At 40.5% G+C, this 12,267-nt stretch overlaps 1 protein-coding gene and 2 non-coding genes across 3 annotated transcripts in view; all 3 read left to right on the plus strand.

Moving 5' to 3' along the window:
- Wdr43 (WD repeat domain 43) overlaps positions 1–12,267 on the plus strand; it is a 46,538-nt gene that overhangs the window by 17,772 nt on the left and 16,499 nt on the right. Inside the window, exons 6-11 of the mRNA XM_055627223.1 lie at positions 612–714; positions 2,576–2,640; positions 4,515–4,686; positions 6,179–6,265; positions 7,063–7,194; positions 8,762–8,893. Coding sequence (XP_055483198.1) covers positions 612–714; positions 2,576–2,640; positions 4,515–4,686; positions 6,179–6,265; positions 7,063–7,194; positions 8,762–8,893 — 691 coding nt within the window. The remainder of the gene's footprint in view (positions 1–611; positions 715–2,575; positions 2,641–4,514; positions 4,687–6,178; positions 6,266–7,062; positions 7,195–8,761; positions 8,894–12,267) is intronic.
- On the plus strand, positions 6,699–6,776 carry LOC129691670 (small nucleolar RNA SNORD53/SNORD92). The gene has a single exon (XR_008722525.1). It is a non-coding gene; the product is annotated as a small nucleolar RNA SNORD53/SNORD92 (small nucleolar RNA).
- LOC129691675 (small nucleolar RNA SNORD53/SNORD92) lies at positions 7,525–7,603 on the plus strand. Its single transcript, XR_008722526.1, has one exon. It is a non-coding gene; the product is annotated as a small nucleolar RNA SNORD53/SNORD92 (small nucleolar RNA).

Consider the following 12,267-nt stretch of genomic DNA (forward strand, 5'->3'; position numbering starts at 1 on the left):
ACGTTCTCTGGAAGAGCAACAAGCTATTAACACGGAGCCATCACTCCAGCCCCAAAAGCATACTTTTAAATCACATGTTAACCTAATCGTTATCATTTAATTTGTACCTAGTTCTATTGATGTAAAGCTTAAAGCATACAGATTGCGTCTTGGGAGATAGTGTAGATTATAAGGGCCTGCCTGTGTTTGGTCTCCAGAACAGAGAGTTGTGGCAGCCAGGCAATGGTGGTGCAAGGCTTTTAATCCCAGCACTCTGGAGGAAGAGGCAGGCATGGGCTAGAGTAAGTTCCAAAACAGGGCAATGCAGAGAAACCCTATCTCAAAAAAGCCACATACAAATACAGTATGTATTTGTTTTATAAATACAGACTTAAAAAAAGTTGGTGTGACACAAACACAGACACACATTTAGATGATAAAGTCTTTATGGGCTGGAGTGATGTCTCAATGGTCAGTACTGCCTGGTGCTCTTGCACAGTTACCAGGTTTGCAGCTCTAGTTCCAGGGAACCCTGCCCCCTGTTTCTTCTGGTTTTGAGGACAGCAGGCGTGTGCATAGGCTTGTAGTTCTTGGGCAAATCTGTCATACTAATGACTGGTTTTGTTTTCTAGGCAGGTCCGGTCAGAAAACAAAGAGAAGAATGCAGTGATGTCTTTTACGGTTACAGATGAACCGGTTTATATTGACTTGACTTTGTCAGAAAACAAAGAAGAGGTGAGTGGCTTGATGTGTGAGAATTGATTTTAGGTACTACAAAAGTTAAGTGAATGAAGAGAAGGCTATGTAGGATTCCCAGAAACAGTACCAAAGCTGTACCCGTGTGGTAGCTCTCTGTAGTCCTAGCATTTGGGAAGCAGAGATTCGACAAGAGACCCTGCCTTAAATGAATGGGAGAGCGATTGAAGAGAACTAACACCTTTGGTTCCCACATACATGCACACCACACATAATGCTTTTTTAAGGTACTTTTTAAAGACATTTGTGTATGTCTGTATATGGTATAAGTGCTTGTGTGTCTGTGCAGTTACCTGCCCCCATACATGTGGAAACCACATGAGGGCATTGGGTGTCCTGCTGTCTCTCTTCCTTACTTAGTCTTTGGAGGTGGAGCTTCCCACTGAGCTTGGAGGTAGGATGGTGGTGGTGAGCAAGCTACTGGGATCCTCCTGTCTCCTCCCTTCCCACCCCAGTGCTGGGGTTACTTGTATGCATGTGATCATGCCTGATATATTTTTTTTTAAATGTAAATTCTAGGGATTTTAATTCAGGTCTTCTGCTTTTCTCTTTTTGAGTCATTGCCCCAGCCCAGACATACAGCCCCTGCTTAGTCTGATAATTACTGTGTATTGCAGGCTGCCTTGAACTTATGGAAATCTCTTGCTTCAGTCTCCTGAGCTCTAGGATTATAGGCATGTACCTATTAAAGTGTGCCCAATTAAATCATCATCATCTTTATTGCGTTTTAATTTTTGTTTTTCTTGAGGTAGGGTCTCATATTTCAGGCTGCCCTTCAACTCACTGTCTTTCCAGGCTCTTTTGATGCCACACTGCCTATATTTTAGTGTTTCCTAGAGGGTTGTCCAGTGTTTGAATTCTCACACCAGACATAACTTAGAATACAATTTATTTATTATTTATACAGTATTCTGCCTGCATGAGTGCCTGCAGGCCAGAAGAGGGCACCAGATCTCATCATAGGTGGTTGTGAGCCACCAGGTGGTTGCTGGAAATTAAACTCAGGATCTTTGGAATAACAGCCAGTGCTGTTAACCTCTGAGCCATCTCTCCAGCCCCAACTTAGAAAACAAATAGCAAGATGTTGGAAGTGATAAGTGCTAAGAAAGTTTTCCTCAAGAAGTTTCAGAACTTAAGTCTAGTCCTTGCCACAGGAAGCTGATAGCAAAAATATACTGGTTTGGAGTCCCCAGACCATGAGCCTATAGGAGCTGACAAACAGAATCGAGACATGTTCCCCTCCTCTTCCTTCATGGATGGAAAGTGGTGTTTTCATCAGTCTTGCCATTCCAGGCCATTCAGACATTCTCTTTTTTGTTTACCTTGGAGGCTGCATTGTGCCTTTGGCTCCTTCTTGGCCTAAACATTGCTTTACAATCTTGATAAGAACAATAATTATTTTGTCAAATAACACAGATTTTGTTAAAAAAAAATTGTGTGTGCGAAGCCCCACGTGGTGATGCACTCTTTTAATCTCAGCACTCTGGAGGCGGAGGCAGATAGATCTCTGAGTTCAAGGCCACCCTGGTCTACATAATTCTGGGATGTCCAAGGCTGCCCCTCAACCTCCAAGTGTGTTTGTTTGTCTGAGTATGTGTGGTCAGAGGACAATTTTGTAGTCAGTTCTCCATTTTATTTGGCTTCTGGGTGGTGAAACTGAGGTTGCTATCCTTCATGACAAGTGTCTTTGCTGTTGGCTGAGCCATCAGCTGATTTTAAATAATGATTTTTAATGTGCTGTTGTTTTTATTGTTCTAGTTACTTTGAAGGTGGGGCAAGAGCAAAAATGAAGACTGGGTATATGATTGACTAGAATTAATCAGCCATGTTTTTCTTTTAGCCTGTCAAGTTAGCTGTTGTTTGCAGAGATGGTCAAGTCCATCTTTTTGAGCACATATTAAATGGGTAAGTAGGAAGTCTTTAAATCAGAAATGCTTGTTTCTGTGTTTCGTCTCATTATAATCTCACCTCATTCTTTGTATTGTATTCCTGCTTATTCCATAGTTTACTGTGAAAAGCACTCGATTGCTTATCCACATGAGTATGTGAACTCAAGTTTTTGGGATCATAAGCCATGTCATTCCTTTGTGGTTAGGAGAGTGGCTTTTTATGACATATGTATAGTGAATGTTGATAATAAAAATTTGGAGAGAAGGCTACTCAGTTAGAGACTTGCTGGTGGGTTGGGTGGTGCCTCGTTTAGTCTTCCACGGTGGTTTGTTTGTCTTTGTCTGTGTGTATGTAACTAAGAGAGGTGTCCCTGTGCTGTTTTCCTGATACCGTAAATGTAGGTAGAGTTAGGAAAGAAGCATGCACTTACTATAAACATTTGGCAGGCAACGATATAGCTGTGTCACGCTTTTGGCTAGGATGTACAATCAGGACTTTGTTTCTAGCATCCTAAGAAGGGGGAGGAAAACCAGGAATTTTGAGTCTCCTTCCATTTAACTCTCTAAGAGAACATTAACATTTCCATGTGTAGCACTTTACACAGTAGCATGTGCTTTCCCAGATTGTGATTATGCCTCATGAGGATTTTCATCTTTCTCTTTGGCACAGGCAGACCATTGAAGTTTTGTTGTTTGTTTGGTTTTAATTATTTTATGTATATGGGTGTTTGCCTCAGTGTATATCACTTACTTGCCTGGTGTACAAGGAGGGCAGAAGAAGGTACTGGATCCCCTGGAACTTTTGAGTTGCCTTGTGGGTACTGGAGTCAAACCTGAGTCCTGAAAGAGTAGTCAGTTCTCTTGACCACTAAGCCATCTTTAACCCCCACTGAAGTTTTTCTGGCAGATGATTCATTATCTAAAGGTTCATGAAAGTCATTCTGTCCAGGCTGTTGAAAATGGCTTAAAGCGAGATAAAGGACAAACGAGGTGCATAGTCCTGGGTATTAGAGACCCTTGTGGAGCCAGGATACTAGGGAAGGGAGTTGAAAAGGTAGCATAAAGTGATGCTTAAAATTGAGATGAAAACTGAGCTCACTGGGAATAAGCAAGAAAATTGTGTGATTGGGATGCAGTAAAGTGCCTGCGTCGAGAACCAGAAGACCAGAGTTTCAGAATCATCTGCAACTTGAGTACTGGATGTGAAATCTCAGAAAAAAGTCATGAGGAGTAGAGTTGGGAAGTGATGGTGGTGAGCCAGTGAACTTTCTCGAAGAAATGTGGTGCCTGTGATTCAGAAGATGGCCTCATGATGGAGAAGTAGCTGGCATTGGAGACAATACCATTCATACTAGACAAGCTCTGTACTACTGACACAGGCTCTTGCTAGGTAGCCCTGGCTGCCTATCAATTGCTTGTGCTTTCTGGGTGCTGGAATTTCAGGTATTTGTTGATTCCAGGAAATACTTTTTGCATACATACAGTTTAAATAAAAACGGTTTTTGGGGTGAAAGGAGGGATTGATATCTTAAAAGTGTCAGTGGAGAGCAAAATCATAATTGTATAAACAATGTGGTTGTGAAACAGCTGCCACTTAGGGCAGTGCCCGTGGAGAAGACCCAGGTGATCTTAACTGGACACCAGAGGTTGTGGTGAGGCTTTGAAAGTTGAGAGCGATGGAAATGGAACTATCTGGGAAAGGCCTGACATTTAGGGCAATGAGAGATCATATTGTTAGGGCTGTAAGAGTTGGAAGGCTGGTATTAGTCCACATGTGAAGTCTTTAAAGAGACTTGTCTTTCTGGGCACTTGTGATAGTACCGTAGAGAAGAGGAGAGGCGTCTTGTTTTGTGACTTGATTCTCTAATCTTACTTTCTCTTTATTCCTAGACATTGCAAGAAGCCTTTGACTTCAAATTGTACAATTCAGATAGCAACACCAGGAAAGGGCAAGAAATCAACACCAAAACCCATTCCTATTCTAGCAGCTAGCTTTTGCTCAGACAAAACGTCCTTATTGCTGGTGTATGGCAGTTGGTTTCATCCTACCATTGAGCGAGTGGTAAGTAGGTGCTACTTTGGATACAACAGTTCAGATTTTAAAAGGGGGCATTTGACTCCTTATGGAATACTTTAGAGAAAATAAACATTCTCCTTTAAAAAACTTACAGTGGGTTGTTTCATTTGTGAGAATTCTTTTATTTTTCTTCACCAGCAGAGTGTCAGAGTGTCACTCCTTCCTTTCCTTTTGGTATTTTATCTTAGAAATTTGATGTTTCCTACATAGGTAACTTGCCTTTTGTTTGTTTGTTTTTGTTTTCTTTTTTGGTCAACATGAATATGAGTATTTGCTGAATTACATAAAATGTACTGCTTACTAATAGCCCTTAGAGGTGACACCCATTGTGTTCTCTAAATGGAAATAGAATGGGAAATGCCTTGACCTTTTTTTGTGGTTGTTATTGTTTGTTTTGTTCGAAACACTTGTTTTTCTGTGTAGCTCTGGCTGTCCTGGAATTCTCTTTGTAGACCAGGCCTGTCTAGAACTCACAGAGATCACCTGCCTCTATGTCTCTGGATTAAAGCATAAATCACCATGCCTAGCGACATTCTTACTTTAGAATTTTCTTTAAAGATTTGCAGATCTTAGTCCAGTCCAGTAAGTGCTTAAGTTTGGTTTTATAATACTTTTATCTAGTAAGGCTCGTAGGGAGCCAAATAAGCTCTTGAGTTTATTAAAGAATATTCTGTTTTCTTCCTTGTACTGTTAGGGATTAAACTCAGCCTCATTCAATTTAGACAAGCTCTGAACCACTGACACAGGCTCTTGCTAGGTAGCCCTGATTGCCTATCAGTGTGTAAGGGGCTGTACTGCTTGTGCTTCCTGGGTGCTGGGATTTCAGGTGTTTGTTGATTCCAGGAAACACTTTAAAGAATTGATTACATACATAAATAAAAAAAAGAAAAAAAAGATGCAGCTGGAGACTCATCTGTTATATATATGGGAAGCCCCTTCCAGATAACAGCCTTTGTTATCTGTTTTGATTTTACAGATATTAGCTCTCTAGTCTTATGAAGTTATGTAGAAGCTTTTCTGGGACTTAAATAACTTGCATGTGGCTCCTGTCTTCCCCATCTTTGAGCATTGTGTCTGGACATACAAATCCCTCTTAGGGTAACCTTTCAGTAAACAGTTCTGTCCCACTTTTGCTTGTAGAAATAACTTAGGGAAATTTAGGGTAGGACTCAATGAGCTTTGTCTGGGTTTTTATTTATAAGAATGTTGGACCCCATGCCTTTTTCTGTGAGAACTGTCTGTGGCCTTTTAAAACTTAAATGAAAAATTCAAGTTGTCCATAAATAATGAAGTACACACTGCACCAGGGCTTTCAGTTTACATGTCTGCTGCTATGGGTCCAAGTGATGATTGTGACTTTCAGGCAGTGTACATTATGAAAATGCAGTCATTTGTTTTTTAACATCATTGGATGTTACTTTGGTTGACAGTCTTCTCCTAACCTCTCCTCCCATCTCTCCTTAAAAACCATTTGTAGGCTTTGAATTCCAAAGATAGTCATATATGTTTGGAAAGAGACATTTCAAATTGCTGGGCTCCAACAGTAGAAACTGCTATAACCAAGGTGAGTACATTATAAGTTTGGTGTTAAGAATAGTAATTTGGTTAAATTGAGTTGAATATATAGTACCATGTTAGGTTGACTTCAGTTATTTTTTCTGCTGTCTCTTAAGGTACAGTTTTGTTATTTACCCTCAATTAAAACTCATGATTCTTGGGTGCTGAGGTGACAGGTGTGTGCACTGCCACACCTGGCTCCTCTTTATTCTCTAATGTTTTCCTCTTGATGCTCTTGTCTTAGAAATGGGAGACTTTTTAGACATGAGGGTTGTGAAACTCCACCTCCGTGATGATCTGGCCAGGGAACTATGCAGGAATGAGTGTTAATAACACATATCCATAGGACTGGAGTTCATTACCATTCTTTTTGTTGAGTATAACTTGTTATTGGCATGTAGATACCTTGTTTGTGATGAAATAGGGAGTAAAGCCAACTTATGCTATGATGATATCCACATGGTTTCGCGTCTGGCTGAGTTTCAGAGATGACACCTTTCTCTTGGCTGTCTGAGCATGGTTGGCAAGATTTCATTTTGGAGGTTGTCAGATGTGTAACTTGAACATTTTAAAAATCATACAGCCTTACGTATTTGGTAGGTTTTATTTTTCTTGGTTCATACTCTTAATGAGATAGAGTGTGAGCTCTTAACTAGTATTTTAAGTTTGCCAATATTCATTCAATAGTTTGTCTTGAATTCCTGTTGTGGTGAGTACATTGTATTGCACTGCCTGATTGAAAAGCCTTGGGAGAGCTGCTTGCTAAGTTACACCTTTCTCACACCCCGATGCTCTGTGTGGCAGGTGAAAACACCAGTGATGAATTCTGAAGCAAAAGTTCTGGTGCCTGGGATTCCTGGACATCATGCACCAATAAAGACTCCACCTTTGCAGCCCAGTGAGGTGGAGAACAAGAGGAAATTAGGCAGCAATGAGGTAACAACCGCTTGCTTACTGGGAGAGTGTGTATTAGGTAGAGACAGAGCTGTTGTTCTGAGGCTTGCAGAGCCCACTGCTCTTTTCCAGTCCTGTTGTTTGTTTGTTTGTTTTTCAAGACAGGGTTTCTCTGTGTAGTCTTGGCAGTCCTGGACAGCTTTGTAGACCAGGCTGACCTTGAACTCACAGAGATCTGCCTGCCTCTGCCTCCCAAGTGCTGGGATTATAGGCGTGTGCCACCTCACTCAGCTGTTTTCCAGTCTTTTAACTAAAATCAGATTTTGTCATTTAATAGCTGGCTAGATGAGATTGAATAGATTAAGTCAGGGTCTGCTGTGATGACTTTGATTGGGTTTCGCATACTGCTGAGTTCCCATGATGCTTCCTTTTCTCTTGGCTGTCTGAGCAACCCTGGCTGGTTTCGTGCCAGTTAGTGTAAAATGGTGGTCATAGTCATTTACAGGGACTATAAACTTCAGCATTCTAAAAGTTTATTACATTTTTGGTATAAAACTTTTTTATTACATTACATTATTGATGTTTGAGTGCGTTAGCACCTGTCTGTGGTGTGTGTGTGTATATGTGTGTTACATGTATGTGGAGGTTGAGAACAATCTGGCATAATTGTTCTTTTTTTCCACCTTGGGAATTAAAGTCAGGTAGGTGGTCTTGGTGGCAGGCTCCCTTACTTACTTGCCTGTGCCATCTTGCCAGTCCAACTTTATATTCTTGACAAATCTGAGTTGATGCCAAGGGACAGTTGTGTTAGGGAAAACTTAATGTAATAGTAGCTCTTTCCTTTTGGATTAGAAGATGCCAGGTCCTTTTATTTTTTAATCTTCCCAGAGAGGAGCTCAGGATTTGTGTGATTTATATCATTAAAGAGGGTCATGTGCCTCCCTCCCCTTTTTTTTTTTTCCTCCCCAAGCCAGTATTTCTCTGTATAACTGTCCTGGCTGTCCTGGCCTCACTTTGTAGCCTTGAACTCACAGAGACTCACCTGTCTCTGCCTCCCCTCCTCCCCCCGCCCCCTCCCCCCCCCCGTGCTGTGATTAAAGGTCTGTGCTACCACGCCCCAGCTATGTATTTGTCTTTAAAAAAAAATTAAGAAAAAGATAAACGAATTTAAAAATTTTATTTGTATGGTTATTTTGTTTACACGTATGTCTGTGTACTGGGTGTCTGCAGTGTCTGTAGTTGCCAGAGGAAGGCATCAGATTCCTTGGAACTGGTTACTATCAGTGGTTACTAAAAGTGAGAGTTGTGAGCTGCCACCACATGGGTGGTAGGAATCAAACTGTGATCCTTTGGGAGTAGCTAGTGCTCTTACCTTTTGAGCCATTTCTTCAGTTGCCAGTGTGCCTATTAGGTTTTTGGTTTTTTTTTTTTTTTTTTTTCTTCCTAGGTTTGGAACATGTGGGAACTTGGTTTGCTGCTCTTTTCACATTTCTTCCACAGCCCTACTGTGGTAATGAGAATGTATTTCTGTGTCTGAGGCATGAATCTGAGCTTCTTTGCAGCCCCCCAATCCCTGTCTGGCTAACTTAGTGATGTTTTCATTCTGTAGGCTAGCATCGAGGAACGCCTTGGCGCCATGGATCTAGATAGAAAAGGAAGGAAGGATGACCTTTTGCAGACAAACAGCTTTCCAGTCCTCCTCACACAGGGCTTAGAAAGCAATGACTTTGAAATGTTAAACGTAAGTATTGCAACAGCTTTTCAGTGAATTGAGAGAAGTTGTTGAACTTGCACTCATAGAATGAGTAATCACGTCATATAGCAACATGTAATTAATTTTTTTGTGAAGTTAGTCAGATGTTATGTTTGGTGGCAAAATACAGACAGTCACCAACCTACCGTGGGAGTGTGCTAAATCTCTTGAACCTGGAATGCATTTTCTCATAGAAATGTTATTTTGAGTTGTTGGGTTCCTTAGGCTTTAGTTTACAAAAGCCCTTATAAAGTACAGCATTCTAGATCACAATTTATATTTTTTTCTGTAGGAAAATGCGTTCCTGAGTTTTTACTCTGGATTCCAGAAACTTATTTCCCCTGGCCGTGAGAGGGGGCAGTGAGGTGGAACCTTGACAATGGGTAGGAGTTCTGGGGGTCAGATTCAAGAGGGTTGGGGGTTATATTATTGTGTAGTTATGGAAACTTAAGGAAGCACTAACGGCATCTGTCTGTAAGTTGGTGACTGCTTGTAGGAAGCTACTCGATATGGCTCTTAAATTGAGAGTTTGACAGTGGTCTATACAGAAAAATTGAAATACAATAGGATTTAAGTACTGTCTGATTGAATTAATCCAATTTTTGTTATTTCTTCATGACTTAGCAATATTAGATTAGTCATAAAGGTGACCTTACATTTGTGACCTGATTTTCATTTGATTTCAATGTGTTTATCTATTTCTGTCTAAAATGATTTGTATAAGCAGAGGAAGCCAATAGGTCTAAAATCCTCAAATTACTTTCCAAGTAGTTTGTGATGATGTGTTTTAGGTGAATTTTAGGTTAATGTGACTTGGAAACCTAGGCAAATTTGATAAAAATTAATTACAAAACACTTGTTTGGTAGTGTCTTTGAAACGTAGTGCAGATTGCCTGCTGTCAGTGCATACGTGACTATGTTCTTAAACCTTCCTCACTAGATGATCCATGTTCTAGAACAGTACAGTAGATCACCAGGAACCCATCTCTTAGTTTGATAAACATCCCACAAATGCTTGCCTTTTTTTTTTTTTTTTTCTGCTCACATTCTTCTGCAGGTGGAGAAATAATTGATCATTGGTTCATTCATAAACAGGCTTACTTAACTTAAACACTCCTTTAAAAAAATGAATTACAGTCTGTTATCATAGCTAACAAAAATTAATTGTACTTTTAAAATTATTTGTTATTCTGAGTGCAGGTATGCCCATAGAAATCGTAGGGTAAAGGAATAAATAGTCATTTGGACACTTTCAGCACAGCTTCTGCTCTTGAACACGCAATGGAAGCTGGGTTGTTGTAAATCTCAACAGTGGAGGCAAGGCAAAGATCAGGGCTGTGTAGCTGAGACAACCCAGACTACATTGGAGAGCTCCTATCTCCAAAAGCGACAGTGGTGGTTAGGTGTGGTATTGTACATAGGGTGAGGCAGGGGCCTTTAAGGTAGCCTATTTGAGACATAGCAAGAACCGAGCTCAGCAAACCAACTGAAAGACAGTGTTAGGGCCAGGAACAGAAGAGCACAATGAAACAGCACTTTGCAGGCTGAAAAATGTCTACTTACGTATCACAGTTTTACCCAGTGTATATAAAGAACACTTAATAAGATTTCATTTAAAAAAACCTGTAGAGAGATGAGCAGACAACATACAGAATTCAGATGGACAATAAGAGTATGGAGAAAAGGTTCATTGTCTTTTATATTTGTTTGCTTGCGTGCTTGCTTAATGTATATGCCAGAGAGTGCCACAGGGAGCATGTGGAGATCCAGGACAACTTTTGAGAATTGTTTGTCTCTTTCCCCCATGTGTGTCCTAGGGGTTAAACTTGGGTTGTTAGACTTAGTGCCAATTTTTTTTTTTTTTAAATAACATTAATCATCACTGAAAGGCAAAATAAAATCTCAGTGAAATGAAACTAGATACCCGCTATAGGCTGTTTAAAATTGAAAAGATGACACTGTTGTCAGGAGAATTTGCTGAAATTCCTGCCTTGCTGTTGGAAGTGTGAAATGGAATGGCGACCTTAGAGAACAGTCTGAGAGTTTATTAAAAGTGAGGGGTGCACTTACTGTGCAGTTCCACTGCTCTGCTCCTGTTTACCAGGAGACTAGCAGTGTGTCCTTGTAGGACATGTCAGTTTTCATTGCCAGCGCAGGCAACTTTTTCGTCTAGCAGTGCAAGGAATGTGCTACACACGGACTGACATGGATGACTCTAGTGTGTGCTGTGAGTGTGAAGTCTGACAAAAAGGGAAGACTTGCATAATTGATTCAGTCCAGCATGTAGTGGCTGTGCTGGATGGAAAGTAAAGGAGAGGCTTGAGGATGATGGAACTTTGTAAACTGCCTGTTTACTGGGAAAATGTGCTTGTCACATTGAAATACTGTATCTTAAATGTTTTATTCATGCTTAGTTGTATTGCAGTGAAGTAGTGAGGAAAAAATTATCGTTTCTAGAACTATCTTGGTAGTTTTAGCTGGTTTATAAGCTGTTTCTTTATGGCCTCGAGAGAAGTTACTGTAACTGATTGGTTTTTGCTTTTGCTTTGTTTTTGAGAAAGATTTCTCTATGTAGCTATCTATGTAGTTCCCTAGCTATCCTGGAACTTGCTCTGTAGACCAGGCTGACCTCAGAGTTCTACCTGCCTTTGCCTTCTGAGTGCTGGGATTAAAGGAGTGTGTTGCCATACCCAGTAAGGATTGTTTTCATACAGCTTCGTTTGGGACAATTTATTTGTATTTTTTTATTTTTTAATTTAAATTGTTAGTATGATCGCCTCTGCTCGATAGTTAGCATAAGAAGTTACTGAGTAGCGTATTAAAACAACTTTCTGCCTTTAAGTTTCAGATTACTTCCAAGTAGTTAGGCCTCACTCGTAATTGGCATCCTACAGTTCTGGTGGCCCATCATCTGAAAACATGCATTTATTACTAGCAGCCTCTTCCATTCCCCCAAGCTTTTCAAACTGAACAAACACACGATCACTGTTCAGATCATGAAGACAGTCCTTCCGTTTCCCTTTGTTTCCTCTCTTCTCTCTTTTCTCTCCCTCTTTCCCTCCCTTCTTCTCTCCTATCCTTCCTACCTATGTTCCTTCCCTCCCTCCCTCTCTTTCTTCCTTCCTTTTTTCTTTCTTTCTTCTTCTTCTTTTTTTTTTTTAATGCCAGGCTTCTCTCATGATGTTGACAATGACCTTGAACTTCCCAGTTTCTGGGATCACAGGCCTGGGTCACTGTACTTGTTAGTACGTGGTTCTAGGGACTGAACTTGCTGTGTCACATCCTAGCCTTAAAAAATTTATTTTTTAAAATCACACACACACACACACACACACACACACACACACACACACACACACACA

The sequence above is a fragment of the Psammomys obesus genome, unplaced genomic scaffold, assembly GCF_907164565.1.
Source record: "Psammomys obesus unplaced genomic scaffold, mPsaObe1.curated_primary_1811, whole genome shotgun sequence".
Lineage (NCBI taxonomy): Eukaryota > Metazoa > Chordata > Mammalia > Rodentia > Muridae > Psammomys > Psammomys obesus.